The 14,712-nt window shown below is 47.1% G+C and overlaps 1 protein-coding gene across 2 annotated transcripts in view; it reads left to right on the plus strand.

Moving 5' to 3' along the window:
- Positions 1-7,472, plus strand: part of LOC116939600 (calcium and integrin-binding family member 2-like) — a 50,050-nt gene extending 42,578 nt beyond the window's left edge. For both annotated transcript variants that reach the window (XM_032948208.2, XM_076066751.1), the window contains 2 exons: positions 94-289; positions 2,401-7,472. In XM_032948208.2, the coding sequence (XP_032804099.1) occupies positions 94-289; positions 2,401-2,422 (218 nt within the window). In that variant the 3' untranslated portion in view covers positions 2,423-7,472. The remainder of the gene's footprint in view (positions 1-93; positions 290-2,400) is intronic.
- Positions 7,473-14,712: the final 7,240 nt, after the last annotated feature.

Consider the following 14,712-nt stretch of genomic DNA (forward strand, 5'->3'; position numbering starts at 1 on the left):
TGTTGATCACCGCCTATCTGCTGGCGCTACATCTGTTTGTGCACAAAAAAAACACTGGAACTGAATTCATTTCTCTATTCGTCCGCCGACAAGACTTCAACGACGACAGCTTCATCGGCCGAGGGGACCTGCTGCAGGTGCTGCAGTGTTTGACGCGTGACGAGATGAGCCACGAGGAGCTGCTGCTGGTCATCGACAAGGTGCTTGAGGAGGCCGACCTGGACGATGACAGCAAGCTGTCATTCGCCGACTTCGAGCACATGATCTCCCGCGCACCAGACTTCATCAGGTCAGTGACAAGGGGGGATGGAGAGGGGAGGGAGGAGGGAGAGCAGAGTTCAAGGGGTCAGGTCCCCAGGGAAAAGGGGTTATGGGGGAAGAAAACCTGAGGTTCTCATGCACTATTTCTCAAAGGCTTTAGAATGGCTCGCAAGAAATATGGATCTCTTAACAGAATTCTAAATGGCCGAGCTCTTCGCTGACACTCGAGGCTTTGGAAGCGGTTCTCCGACTTAAATGGTTCTGGTTGGACCATTGTGTGATTTATTTCTGTATTCCACCAGAACAGTAATAAAAGGTGTCTGGATACAACTCGAATGTCATATAATTACGTGAATGCTCTGTACGATGAGCTATGCAATTCTATCGCATCATGGTGAATATTCACTTGCCACGATAGCAGATCACTGGCTGTAGACCCGCAAACTTAGCACAAACAGGAGGTTGACTCACTGAACACGGGAGCAACAACAAAGATCCCCCGTATAGCCGTAGCAGGATGTTGGGGCAAGTGCTGTTCGCGAGCACCTATGAAGGCTGGAACGGTACACGAGGGGGTGGGTGACCAGCACCACGCCCGGCCGCCTTTATCCCCTAGTGGCGATGTTTACACACCGCACCAGGTACTCATTTGAGGCTGAGTCGACCTAGGGGAGGCCCAGGACAGGTTCAGATAATCATCACTGGTATTGGTCTTGAGCAGAAATCGAACTAGAGTCGCCGTGTTGGTAGCGCAGTGCACTAACCGCTACACTACCACTCCGCATACAAACATATACACACATTGGGATTTTTGTTATAAAATATTTCAACAACACTTAAACATAATATAAAATATATATTTTTGAAGGATATATCAATTGTCATTAAGCTGTGATTGAGGGAATAAAAAAATGACATCAACTTTAGGGACAGCTCTTACTCATCAGCTGCTGCGCACATTTACGAAGATTTCTTCACCACTTAAATGAATTGCGCACTGTAACAGTTCGCTTCTCGTGTCGTGCTAGATATCAGGCTATGCGAGTAGCTTTTGAATAAATTAAGGGGCTGATTAAATTACGGCTGCTGATTAAATTCATAAAGCGTGTTAACGCTTGCCTCCGATGTCGACAAACGATGCGTGATATGCCGAGCCGCGCCGCGTCCGCAGAGAAATCCGCTCAGCTGTGGTTCAAAAACACCCACGTAGGATGTCGCCTCATTTCTTATTTAGATCACTCCCATGAAAGTATTCATGTGAGCCATTTTGTTGCGGGCGCGCGCGCCGCGCTTGCAAAGAAGTTATTTTCAAATGCGCGCGGTATCAACTTGCCAAGAGTCTAGTCACTAACACACTTCCTTTTGAATTAATCGAATTTCCATGTGAGTGACAGTACAGCCACGGAGAAAGCAAAAGTCATAAATATCTTCCCACCTCGCAGTGTCGAATCCCACACTCGATACCACGAGTCGTCTATAGCAGGGGTCCCCATCCCCCGGGCCACGGACCGGTAGCGGTAACGGTCCGTGGCCTGTTGGGAACCGGGCCGCACAGCAGGAGGAGGTGAGCGGTGAGTCCACGCGTGGCCCGCCCGTTATTTTATTTACCACTTCTGTCCGCGCCTCTTTCCCGCACTGCGCACTTATCTCAGTCACAGTTTTGGTAAGCCCACAAGCTAACCCCTGGCCAAAATGAGTAAAAAGCAAACGTCGCTGGAGAGCTTCTTTGAATAGGGAGAAAGACCCAATGATGACCCCCCCCCCCCACCCCCGGTCCATGAAAAAATTGTCTTCCACGAAACCGGTTCCTGGTGCCAAAAAGGTTGCGGACCGCTGGTCTAGAGCATGCCATGCCTCCTTACGCGTGGTGCTGTTGGAAAATGTATCCCATGCATATTATAAACACCAGCTCGATGTGCCCCTTTGCTTAATTCATTTTACGTTGCTCTCTGACGTATTTTCGCGTTGTACCGCATGTTGTTCGGCATGATGTCTGAAGTTTCGGGACATGTGCTAAGGAAGCTCGCAGCACGTGGTGCAAAACGTCGGATCCGAAAACACATTGGAGAGCTGTACAGCACAACTGCAAAAAAATCCTATGCGGTGGTATAATTTCTGTGACATGTTTGTTTTCAACAGCACATTCCACATACGGATCTGACGGCGAGATGTTTATTGACGAGACAAGTGTGTATCCCAGAAGCCTCCACGGGAGAGGTCGTGCCCCCCACAAGTCCCCCCCAGGTAATATACCCCCCCCGCTCCTGCCGGCTGCTGCCGATGACCTCCGACCTGGATGTGGTGGCATCAGCTGATGACCCCGTGACCTTCTGGGATGACCCACAGCCTCGGCGGCTCGACTCAGCATCTCGCTTCCACCAGCTCGATTTAAAGAGAGAGAGAAGCTGTAAGTGCTGTCTGAAGCGTAATGCGTGAAGAACTATTACTGTACATTTTTGGGCCTGGTTGACACGTGGCCATTAGTCATGTTCAAAAGCACCACTTGCAAAAAAAAAGAAGAACGATGAAAACAATATGGTTTTTTTTTTAAAGCATGTTATTTTTTTCTTGGTATGCTGCAAATGTCATGCGAAATGCAAAGGACTACGCATTACAAACACACCTCCAGCTTTTAGACTGAGTCACCAAAACGAACATCGCCGTCACGTCGCTTTTTTACCGAGAAGGGCAGCAGCATTTTCTGTTCGGAAGTGCCAAAAGCGGGATTGACGAGGTTCACAGATTTAGGCTAATGGGCTCCCTCTCTGCCGCAGTGAAATCCCTAATGGAGACTGAATGCCAACGCCATCAGCTGCCGAGCTCGCAATAGGCAAGCGCTCCTCCAATCAGCCAGAGTTGGCAGTCGGGAGAAGACCCGTGCGATGGATGAGGCACGACATGTCGGGCTTTCCTCGGCTTTATTTATCAGCCATTTGCCCAATTGCCATTCCCCCCCCCTCGCCCGATGGTTATTTAATTCTTAATACGGGGCGGGGAGAGAACCTCACCCTGATTTGTTTCCTGAGACAGGGGACACAGTAAAAGGGCTTTGTAAACTAGATGATACGCTTCTGAGGGTTTAAAAAAAATATATGATATTTAAAAAAACATACAAAAATAAAGACAGAATTGTTTAACCGCAAGTACAACAATACGGTTAATGGGGGTGTTTTTTTGTCTCGACTTACGGACGTGAAATCAATTTTATGGAATTTACTCAAATGATTCAACGAATGTGAAACGGTGTGTGTGTGTGTGAAAGTTGGACATGTAGGGTGCGCCTCTGAATTTGGCATCGCGATGCCACTGGCGTTGTTAGGCCCATCCCAAAACAAGGCATTCGAATCCAGAGACAGTTCGTGTACATTTGCACAATTGTAGCAATGTGCATCGAATAACGGTTTTTGGTATTAGTATTGTTTACTTAAACACACTGTTGAATGAAAAGAAACGTATTTCAATCTCCTAACCTCGAAGGGGTTTGTTTTTGGTTTACAATGCCACTTTGGTGGATGGTACAGATCAAGTGTGTGTAAGTCATGCAGATGGTTGGAAAGTTGATCAATTTTAATTTTATTTTAGGATCCATTTGTATCCGTTGTACCAGATGTGCTAAAATCCAGCCAGATAAAAGCCAGGAGCATGAGAGCACACTGTCAGAGGCCCAAGTAAATCACAACCTTTGTTTAAGTGCAGACGTTTTACAGGAAGCGGGCAATCACATTTTTCCTTCCAGTCGAAGCACAGCCCACGCCGACTCCAGTTTAAGGAGACACCGGACTCCACTCTAGATTTTCAGTGTCACACGACCACGTGTCATACGACCACGTGCCGACATTTCAACGCACAATCGGGATGCGGCCGCAACGTCCTTCCACCGAACGACCAAACTGAAAGCGCTGCGGCGTTTGAGCCGGAACCGGGCACTGCTGCAAGCCCGAGTGCTTGCTACATTATGTTACATCACCCTCCAACATCATCCATCATCATCATCCATCATCAGCTTTGGTTAACGAAGGCCTCCCCAAGTCGACGCCACGTCTCATTATCCCGCGACATAACAGAATCCACCTCCCACCTGAACTGATTCAGTCGCTCCATCTGCTGGACGTCGACGTGCTATCGGACGCGTTTCATTCCTCGGCTCAGTCATCTCCTCCACAGTGCGATTAATCAACCACCTTCACACTTTACACAAAATGTGGACAACCTCAAGTGGAGTTTCCGTGTGCCCCCGCAATTCAGGAGTGGATCTCACCGCTGTTCTTCTCGCACTCCTGTCGCGGCGCCTGAGCTAGTGCTCTTGCTTGTTTAATTACGGCAATTTATGCAATTAACATCGTACTCCGTTGACTTATATTGTTTTGGAAATTGACAAAATCGCAAAAACGCCGCGTAACAAGTCGACGGTTTTTTTTTAAAGACGTAACAAAGGACTCGTTTGATGTGATTGCAGCTCCTGCAAAATTGTGATGAACGCGAGAAAGCGGATGGTCATTCATCCAGGGATCGATTTCTACTCAGTTTTTCCGACAATCATTTCCCACTTTATTTAGCCAGTTATTCCCATGCACAAACATCAATTGTTGGATACTGTAACCTGTGCAAAGACTTCTGCTCAAAGCGTTCGTCGCGATGCAGTTGGGATTTTGCACGCATTGCTTAAAAAAGCTTTTTGCATTACGCTTCCGTTGAATTTTCCAACCTTTCCATGAGATCCCGTGACATTTCGTATGAATGTAAAAGAGGAAGATGCGTATAGTTTTGTTAACCGTGCGGTCTATTATCGATAAACAAAAATAGTGTGCCTGAAAGTACCAATTAGGTCATGGTTTGCTTGAGGATTAATACGGAGAAGGGCTTTAACTGAAAAATAAGCAAAAAAAATACTAAACAGATAGAGAGGTTTTCAATTACTATTGTACCTATTTCCTTCTAAGTGAATTGTTATATTAGATACGTAAGCAAATATGTAGTTACGACAAAATAACACGTAGACGTACGCATTTTTACCAAATAAAAAATATATAATCTGCCGAGCAATAAGCAATTATAGAAAGAAACAAGTGTAGAGCTCTTTAACAAAACACGATTCCCGTTAACCACAGCCGCGATGCATTTTCACGAAAGTCCGCTCGAAAGCCTCCACCACAACAAAACGACCCTTCCGAGTCCTCTCGACGCGCGACGAAGCGGGCGCGAGCCCAAACTCGCCGGCCACTCGTTCGGCTGGCGCTTGCGTCCACCATGCACCGTTCGTATTAAAACACGGGGAAGAGGGGAGGGGGGGGACACGCGAACCGGCCAACTAGGCCACTCGTTGAGGCTAACGCCGCTTTTTTTTTTCCCACGGCCACTGGGGAGGCGAAGCCAACTCCATATTTCGTGAACATGGAAAAATGTTGGCCCGCCCAAGCCCAAGTCCCCACAAACAGCGTTAACCGGGGCCGACCCAACACTCAGCGGGCTCAGTAAGTGGACCCAGTAGCTCCATTTTCAGAAGTGACCTGCATGTCACTACAGAGGACAGGCAGCGGGGGGGAGGTGAGCAGCAGGAAGGGGTCAACCCCACTGAGGCTCGTAAGCCCAAGAAGGGTCGGCGGCACGTACCGAATCTGTCTCACTGTCGATCCTGGGCCATCCGTGCGTCATTCCTGGGCCACCGAGCCCAGCTTACCGTTGGTCGTGGAATCGCAACAGCAGAGCCCCGTGCCGATGGCTCGCTGCCCGTTAGCACAAACCCCTCCGCACGTCTTTCTCACCGCGGTCTTTGGCTGCTTTTTTTTTCACCCTCCCTCCGCGGGCGACTTCCATCGCAGCCCTGGCCCTGAGCCCCTCGTTTGCTCACCCGCCCTCTCGTTTGTAGATGCATGCGAGCGTCAACGTGTTTCTTGAAAAGTATTCGAGGGGCGCGATGGCATTGAACTTACGCGATGGACTGTTTTTTTACGACACGCGAGTGGGTGGCCAAAAACGCACTCGCAAGATAACTGAATTAATGCGCATATTTCATCGAATCTTAGCGTCCCGTCCGTCGAACGATCACGCATTCATCGCACAGATGGCAGAGGTGTCTGTGTGTAATGGCTCTGAGCGAGGGTTCTTTTAATATTCCATCCTAAACAGTTTCTTTTTGACCACCCCTCCTCACACGACAGCCAAACGAACACCCCGTTTTAGAGTTGACTCTGCGTGCCACTCAATGCCAGCCGACTGCAATGTCTCCGTGTCGCTGGGTGTGGGGGGTGGCAGCTTCTCTGCTCGTTAGTTTTGAGGGAATGCAGTTTGCTTGAAACACATTGGTTATAGACCATGACACGCACTTACCTGGAGCAATCGAGTGGTTTGCAAGCTGTTCTCGGGCATCCAACGTCACCGCACGTTACATGGAATGGGTGTGCACGGTCAAATTTGTTCTCAGTGTGGTGATATTTATAAGCAGTGTTTATCCTCTTTGGTTCATTCAAACTGTCTCCTGTGCAATTGAGATTGTTTTTTCCATATGCATATAAATATTGAATTACAGTTGCATGCAGTGCACATTGCATATAATATGTCACGGTTGGTACTAGCGTTGAGAAAAAGACTGAGAGACATGCGAAGTCTTGATTTGAAGCTTTCGTGACTGCAGGAATCCATACTCTTTGGTTCTTTCGGTAAGGTCACGTAGGTAGAAATCTGTGTGGGTGGCTTTCCTGCAGACAAGAGTGTCCCGACGAGCCGTCAGGTCATTTCTACCTCCGTGACTCTACCGAAAGAACCAAGGAGTAGAGGACATGCGAAGGTTGGTCAATGTAAAGCGATGGGCCTTCGAGGTCCCTGTAAGGACTGGAGAACCACTGCTATAAAAAAAAATATATATACCTTTTTTATTTTAAGAAGTTGTTGAGGTGAATTTGCAAGAAAGAAAGAAAACGAGTTCTTATTCACGTGTAACGATGCTGTTGTGTACGGGTCATTTCCCTTGTCAGATATAATGAATGACGTCTTGCTGGGGTTCAGTGTTCAACTACAAACAACGATCATTTGTATTTATTGCAGACACGTTTTGATACGAATTTAGAAAAGTACTGTTGTCAGGCCGCGATATTTTCAGTGTATCTGGGCAGTACCTATTTTTGGAAGAAAAAAATATGCACATGCTTTTGTTTCTGTCTGCATCTTTTTGCTAAAATAAAGACTTTTGGCAATTTTTGGCCACAATTTATGCACCCTGTTGTCATCGTCGTCGTCGTATCTGACAGCCACTGGCCACGGTCTAAGAAGACAGATCGAATACTTCTCAGCATCACACAGTGATCCACGCGTGCACACGTACAGCCCGCTTGTCAATTTAGTGCTGGACGAGAGGCCTCCCTCCGGGTTACTTTGAGCACGCTTCACCACGCTGGTCGGTGCGCGTTGGTGAAAGTCTCGGAAGTACGCAACAACAACAATGCATTTGCTGCACTGCCTTCTACTGCCCACAATGCCTACGACCAGTACCGGATTATCCCAGTAGCAAAATTAGCTACAAATGCTACGGGCCCCGCACTTTCAAGGGCCCCGCACGAAACGCTTTCAAGCTATCAATTACGGTTCAGTGACTCTGCACTTGCTCTATCACTGTAGTACTATACCGCCTTCAACTTTTATGAACGACTGGGTGTTTAAAGTTAGCGATTTGTCGTATTATCTGGCTGTATAGCAAATGAAAAAAATACAATAACTTTACTATGCGAGTAAAATAATTTGTGTTCTTATATTTACGTGTGTTTATTTATTTATGGCCCCTTTATAACATATGCTACAAGCCCCACACAAGCTTAATTCGGCACTGCTTACGACACCTGGTTTATGCATGCTTATTGCCAAATGCAAGCAGTGTCCAGGATTAATCCCGCTTAGCCTCTAAAGTCTGATGTGCATTGGGTGATAGGCACTCATTAACGCTGCATTATAAGATAATATATGAGATGATGAGGTCATTGAGAGCACTTGCACCGCTGAAAGCCTGCATTTTGAATCCGGGCATCCACCTCTGATTCAGCCAGATGTCTCAAGTGTAATTAGTGTTCCTCTGCCTGGTGACTAATGACTGCAGCTACGAGAATTATTAACAAATATTCATTCCATTGCCACGTGATGTATCTGAAGCGGGACATACAGGAGAGCGTTTATTTTCTTGCAAGGTTTTCTTCAATGGTGGGAACTTAATTGTTTTTCATTTTTATTTTAGCAACCGTCAAAACGTTCTGCTGAGCCTATAACTTTTTGGAAACACATATATAGCGACATCGCTGACCAGCTGTCTCTCACGCAAAATTAAGTTTAATATTAACTTAACTACTAACGCGTTAATAATTTCGACGGGAAGTGGAATCTCATACAAAACATATTTCAAGCCAGTTGACGGCTAAGCATTTATATTTTACGGCGTTGGTCATTACCTTATAAACGAAAGGCCATCCACGTTCAACAATAATTAACAACTCAAACGGGAACGCTGCAATGCCTGCATCAGCGTCTGGCTGGAGGTAGTAATAACACGCATGGCTTTAACCTCACGGTACAACTTGAGACCTTCACGATTCTCCTGGTCACACGGCTGAGCGGTAGCGCGTTTTTGCCGCTTGCTGACATGGTTTGAATACGGCGGGGGTGCACTAACCATGAATGTGCACCTTCCGCTTTCACAGCGATGTTTTTCAGGAAGAATACAAATAAAAATAAGAAGAAAGAAGAAGAATAAATAACAATAATAAAGAATAAAAATAACGAATAAAAAATAAGAATAAAAAGAATTTGAAAAGAAGAATTAAGAAGAAAAATTAATCTTCTTTGGTTCTTTCGGTAAAGTCACGTAGAATGATAATAAAATAATAAATTGATAAAATAAAATAACACAATAATTATCATTCTACGTGACTTTACTGAAAGAACCAAAGAAGATGAATCATTGCAGTCACGAAAGCTTTAAATCGAAGAAAAATTAAGAAGAATTAAGAAGAATCAATGTGTGGTGCTGGCGTCGCGGTCCACATTTGCCATTTGTGAAAATGTACTTGCAGATTACTTTGCTGAATTAGGTAAAACTATCGAGCAAATTTGCATTGCACCTGACTGGAAGACTACAAAGTCTGCAGTAAGAATAGGGTGAAAATCAAATACATTGATTTATTATAATTTATATGATTATTATTATTAGTATTTGCAACAAGAGTGCAAATTCAAATGTAACATGTGCTGCATTGGTGCAAATTCATAACTCTTAATACGCTGTGAATTTTTTTTTTATCATCCTCGCCCAAAATGTATTTTAAAATATACCCTAACCCTCACGTATATCTGAGGGTGAACAATTGCGCAGTGCTGCACACACTGCGCCATAAACCTGGCAACCCGTGTTAGATTCCTGGACACGACCAATATCAGTGACGCGTGATGTCTGAAACTATTCTGGATCCCCCACCACCCCACCCCCACATCGCCAACCTCCACTGACCAGCAACGGTGAAGTATGGTTAAATATACCCCCGATGATCAGCATGGCGCGGTGACACCTTCTTTCCAGCATTTAATCTATATTTCTTGAGCCTTCAGGAAAGGCTCAAGATATATAGATTAAATCTGTTACATGCTCTGTTCTCCCATAATCTGGAACACCTTTACCCGTGAACAAGATTGATACTGACTACATTGCTCCCAGCAGTTATTTTAATTGTGTATGTTTATTGAAACTTACTACCATCGTGTTCCTTTATCACCTATTCCATATACTGTATTCATTTGAGAGTGTTTAATTATGTTGTTTCTGTCAGCTTACCGTTACGTAATATGTTTTTTTTTATTGAAATTCAATTATTTACCCTGCCTTACAGCAATGCGATCTCATAAATGAGTTTTTTTTTTATTTTCTGCAATACCTCAATAATTCAAGTGGCAAAAACACCGTGAGCAGATTAATCAACTCCTCTGCATAGGCCAAGCATCGTCATCTGCAAGTTTTATGAGGTCGCAAGCGTTCAAGAATATGAAGGTCACTGGTTAAAAAAGCCACACCCTTATTCACTTTGATAACTTTAGTATTAAAATTACATTTGAAATTACACGTAATGCTCAAGAATTTATGCAAGGCAAGACAGTTACACGAAAAAAAGTCCAAAGGGTTTCTCAATCGATGCTGGGGTAAACACTAATTTCCTACTTACAGCCCTGAACCATTGGTCGAATTCCACATTCCTATGGCTTGAGTGAGTCTATCCATAGAACAATGAATCTTGACCTATACACAAAGTTGTCCTCATTTCATGTAACCCGAGAGGAATTAATGAGTCATCTGCCAGAGTATTTGGCTGCTATAAATTTGCACGTGATAAGCCACTTCGTTGAGCTATCATTTGTGGCCAGGTTGCTTCTGAAAAAGAGTTATATAGCTCAGTGGGCCTTACCAGGCCAAATAAAAAGTTTTGTTTAGTTCGAAAACTGTAAATTGATCTCACATCCTTTTGATTGTAAGCCGCTCGCTACCAGTGCCAACCAGCCGGAGGTAAATGACAGAGTAGAAAACATTACAATTTACGCGTGAAGTTCAAACGGAAGCTTTATTGACACCGTGGTGAATAAGTTTGTATTTGAATGTATTATTATCGAGACTTCATTTCAAGCCAGGCGGTACGTGGGTTGGCGACCTGGGAAATACTTTCTGTACTCGGCACACCATGTTCTGTATTCCTGTCGCTCTGGCTGTGGCTACAAGTCACGTGTCACCTATTCCAGACTACCAACAACCCGGTAATATGTTCCGTGAGAAATATAGCCCTGACAATTTTGCACACGGTAAGAGATGCTACAAATTCTTTATCTGCTCCTGCACTATATTCTAGCGTAGTGTAATGGTTATCGCACTGGACTTGTAATACAGGGGTCGCCCGCGCAACTTTATCTCCTGGCGCGGCAGTTTAAACATTGGTCAACTCTATTAAATCCCCCCCGCCCCCCCCGCATCTGTCTACCCAGCACCACAGTGATGGGGTAAATTGTGGGTATTCTCACCTCTTTCAAAGCGTCTGGCCAGTAAGCCAAATGAAGTTAAATTACCCTCGAGTGCCATTTTTTTCTAATTCGGAAAAAGCTTAATATTTCAAGAGCCGCTATGCGTGTGAATACGAGACGGTAGTCCTTGACATATAACGTCACAAAATGAGTCCTTAAAGAGCCGCATGCGGCTCCAGAGCTGCACGTTGCCGACCCCTTCTCTAGAGGGACTTCTCTAGAGCTCTCTCTCTCTCGTGGAGGCGTCTCCACCAGCGGTGGTGCAAGCAAGCCAGTAATTGCCGGGCAGCACCTTTACACTTTACTCCCAGGTGCCCAGTTTCCGCTCTGATTTGCCGGCTGACACGACCTTGAGGACTCTCGTAGCCAGCGTTGTGTGCACACAGCCAGCGCAGAGGAGTCACTCTCCCTGAAATATTACACAAAGTGATGTCTTTGCCGTTCTATTATAGAGTCTCTCGTTTGACGCATGGTCCTGCCATTTGATTTTTTAAGAATCCTATGGATACAGCACCCTGTGAAATATGTCCTTTTTCCCATTCTCCCTCTTTACAAATGGTCCGCTTCACAGCTTCTCATCAAACTTTTTGACGAAACCTGCTCTTGACATAATGTCACCTTAGGCCACCGGAATGATTTTCTCTTTTTCTCAGATATCACTCAACCACTTTGCGCGTAAATTTGTTTCTTTTTTTTACCATTCCTTTTAATGCAGTGCCATAGATATAAGGACAACGCAAATTTATTTCACCATTATGTCATTGTTTTTCATCCGGTAAGCCAGTTCTGAGTGTCAATAGAATAGCGATGCTCAGGATGGTTCTCCCTTAAATATTTTGCTGAATTATTAGAGAGTAGCTTCAATACATTTTCATCAGATATGTCAGATATGATTTACAACTACAAAAATAACGATTCCAGTGCCAATTATTTACCCAGACAAGACTCGTTGAAACCTCACTCAAGACTTTGTTATCGGGAGGTTACTGAATTTGGATGTTTTGGCGAAATCTATTTTAGGTTCTACACATTCGTCAATAATACTGCCACTGCCTTAAAATAAAAAAAATATATAATCGGCAATGTATTGGGCAATCACCCTTCTTCGTAACACATGACTCTTTGGCTTCCAGTCGGAGGATCTGGTAGTATATCGATGGAAATCCCACGACTCTGGACCACCTCCCCATGCCCACCACACTTGGCAAGACCTGGTGGTGGTCACCCATCCAAGTGTTGTGTGGTGCAGGACGACTCGGAGACTAAACTCTTAGTAATGGCTTGCGCCGGTTTATTAACACAGAGGTAACCAAACACACCACAGGTAGGTGTCCCTACACTCTGTCCTTCACGCGGACCTCAGGCTCTATCTATTCCTTGCCTGGGCTATCTCTTGGGCACTCTCTCACTGGAGTCGGGACGGGGGCTCATCCAACACCGCCCGACCGAGGAGAGCAGCACCCCACGTAATCTTAGCCGGCCCTTGCAGACTTCTCTGAGCCCTACCCCTGGCTATGTCTTCGGCTCTCCTACTCGTAGAACCCGGACGGGGGATCAGCCAACACCATCCGGTCACGAGCAGGAGAGACCTCCTTCAGACGCTCAACATCCAGGGCTCCCACAACGACCCCGCTTTCGTCACGGGGTCCCCCCCTTAAGTATATCCCGTGACATGACGTCATCGCGCCGCACAGCGCTCATAACGTGACGTCGTCATACTACTCCTCTACACAAGTACTAACCAGGCTCGACCATGCTTAGCTTCTGTTATTTTGATAAGATCAGGGGCATATTAGGGAGAAATGGTTATGGGTAAGAGATCATTATTGAGTATTGTGCACCTATCTGTGTTAACATTATATCGTCAATCTTTAATAGAGGTTTTTTTGGGGTTATATCGCATAAATCTAAATGTGTCGTTAAACCCGCCGCCACTCGACGTAGCCAATTAGTAAGGTTTATCACGTCAACAAAACATGCCTTTTAGCAGGGGCGGAGCCACAGGGGGGGCTGGGGGGGGCTGGGGGGGGCTAAGCCCCCCATGAAATTTTGGGAAAGTCGGTAATCGGGATAACCGGATATCTGCCTGCTGCAAAATGCTGCAGGCTGCCACCTTGTGCTGCCCTGCAGGCTGTCACCTTGTGCTGCCACCTTGTGCTGCCCTGCAGGCTGCCACCTTGTGTGCTGCCCTGCAGGCTGCCACCTTGTGCTGCCCTGCAGGCTGCCACCTTGTGCTGCCCTGCAGGCTGCCACCTTGTGTGCTGCCCTGCAGGCTGCCACCTTGTGCTGCCCTGCAGGCTGCCACCTTGTGTGCTGCCCTGCAGGCTGCCACCTTGTGTGCTGCCCTGCAGGCTGCTACCTTGTGCTGCCCTGCAGGCTGCCACCTTGTGCTGCCCTGCAGGCTGCCACCTTGTGCTGCCCTGCAGGCTGCCACCTTGTGTGCTGCCCTGCAGGCTGCCACCTTGTGCTGCCCTGCAGGCTGCCACCTTGTGCTGCCCTGCAGGCTGCCACCTTGTGTGCTGCCCTGCAGGCTGCCACCTTGTGCTGCCCTGCAGGCTGCTACCTTGTGCTGCCCTGCAGGCTGCCACCTTGTGTGCTGCCCTGCAGGCTGCCACCTTGTGTGCTGCCCTGCAGGCTGCCACCTTTTGCTGCCCTGCAGGCTGCTACCTTGTGCTGCCCTGCAGGCTGCCACCTCGTGCTGCCCTGCAGGCTGCCACCTTGTGTGCTGCCCTGCAGGCTGCCACCTTGTGCTGCCCTGCAGGCTGCTACCTTGTGCTGCCCTACAGGCTGCCACCTTGCGTGCTGCCCTGCAGGCTGCCACCTCGTGCTGCCCTGCAGGCTGCCATCTTGTGCTGCCCTGCAGGCTGCCACCTCGTGCTGCCCTGCAGGCTGCCACCTTGTGCTGCCCTGCAGGCTGCCATCTTGTGCTGCCCTGCAGGCTGCCACCTCGTGCTGCCCTGCAGGCTGCCACCTTGTGCTGCCACCTTGTGCTGCCCTGCAGGCTGCCACCTTGTGTGCTGCCCTGCAGGCTGCTACCTTGTGCTGCCCTGCAGGCTGCCACCTTGTGCTGCCACCTCGTGCTTCCCTGCAGGCTGCCACCTTGTGCTGCCACCTTGTGCTGCCCTGCAGGCTGCCACCTTGTGCCGCTGCCCTGCAGGCTGCCACCTTGTGTGCTGCCCTGCAGGCTGCTTGAGCGGCAGCCTTTCGAACTTATCGAACTTATTAGCCATATCGGCGACTCCGACCTATTAATAAACTCTGCGTTCAAATCCAATGAAATGTGTTTTATACATTTGTGGCGCCCATTGGAATACATACACTGGCTACCTCCTAAAGTCAAAATCCTGGCCCCGCCCCTGCCTATTAGTTAAAACTTCAGCACATCGGGGTGTTGGAGAGTAAACCCACAACATTCAC

Source organism: Petromyzon marinus, chromosome 1 (genome assembly GCF_048934315.1).
Source record: "Petromyzon marinus isolate PM22_M1 ecotype Great Lakes invasive population chromosome 1, UKy_Petmar_22M1.pri1.0, whole genome shotgun sequence".
NCBI classification, from domain to species: domain Eukaryota; kingdom Metazoa; phylum Chordata; class Hyperoartia; order Petromyzontiformes; family Petromyzontidae; genus Petromyzon; species Petromyzon marinus.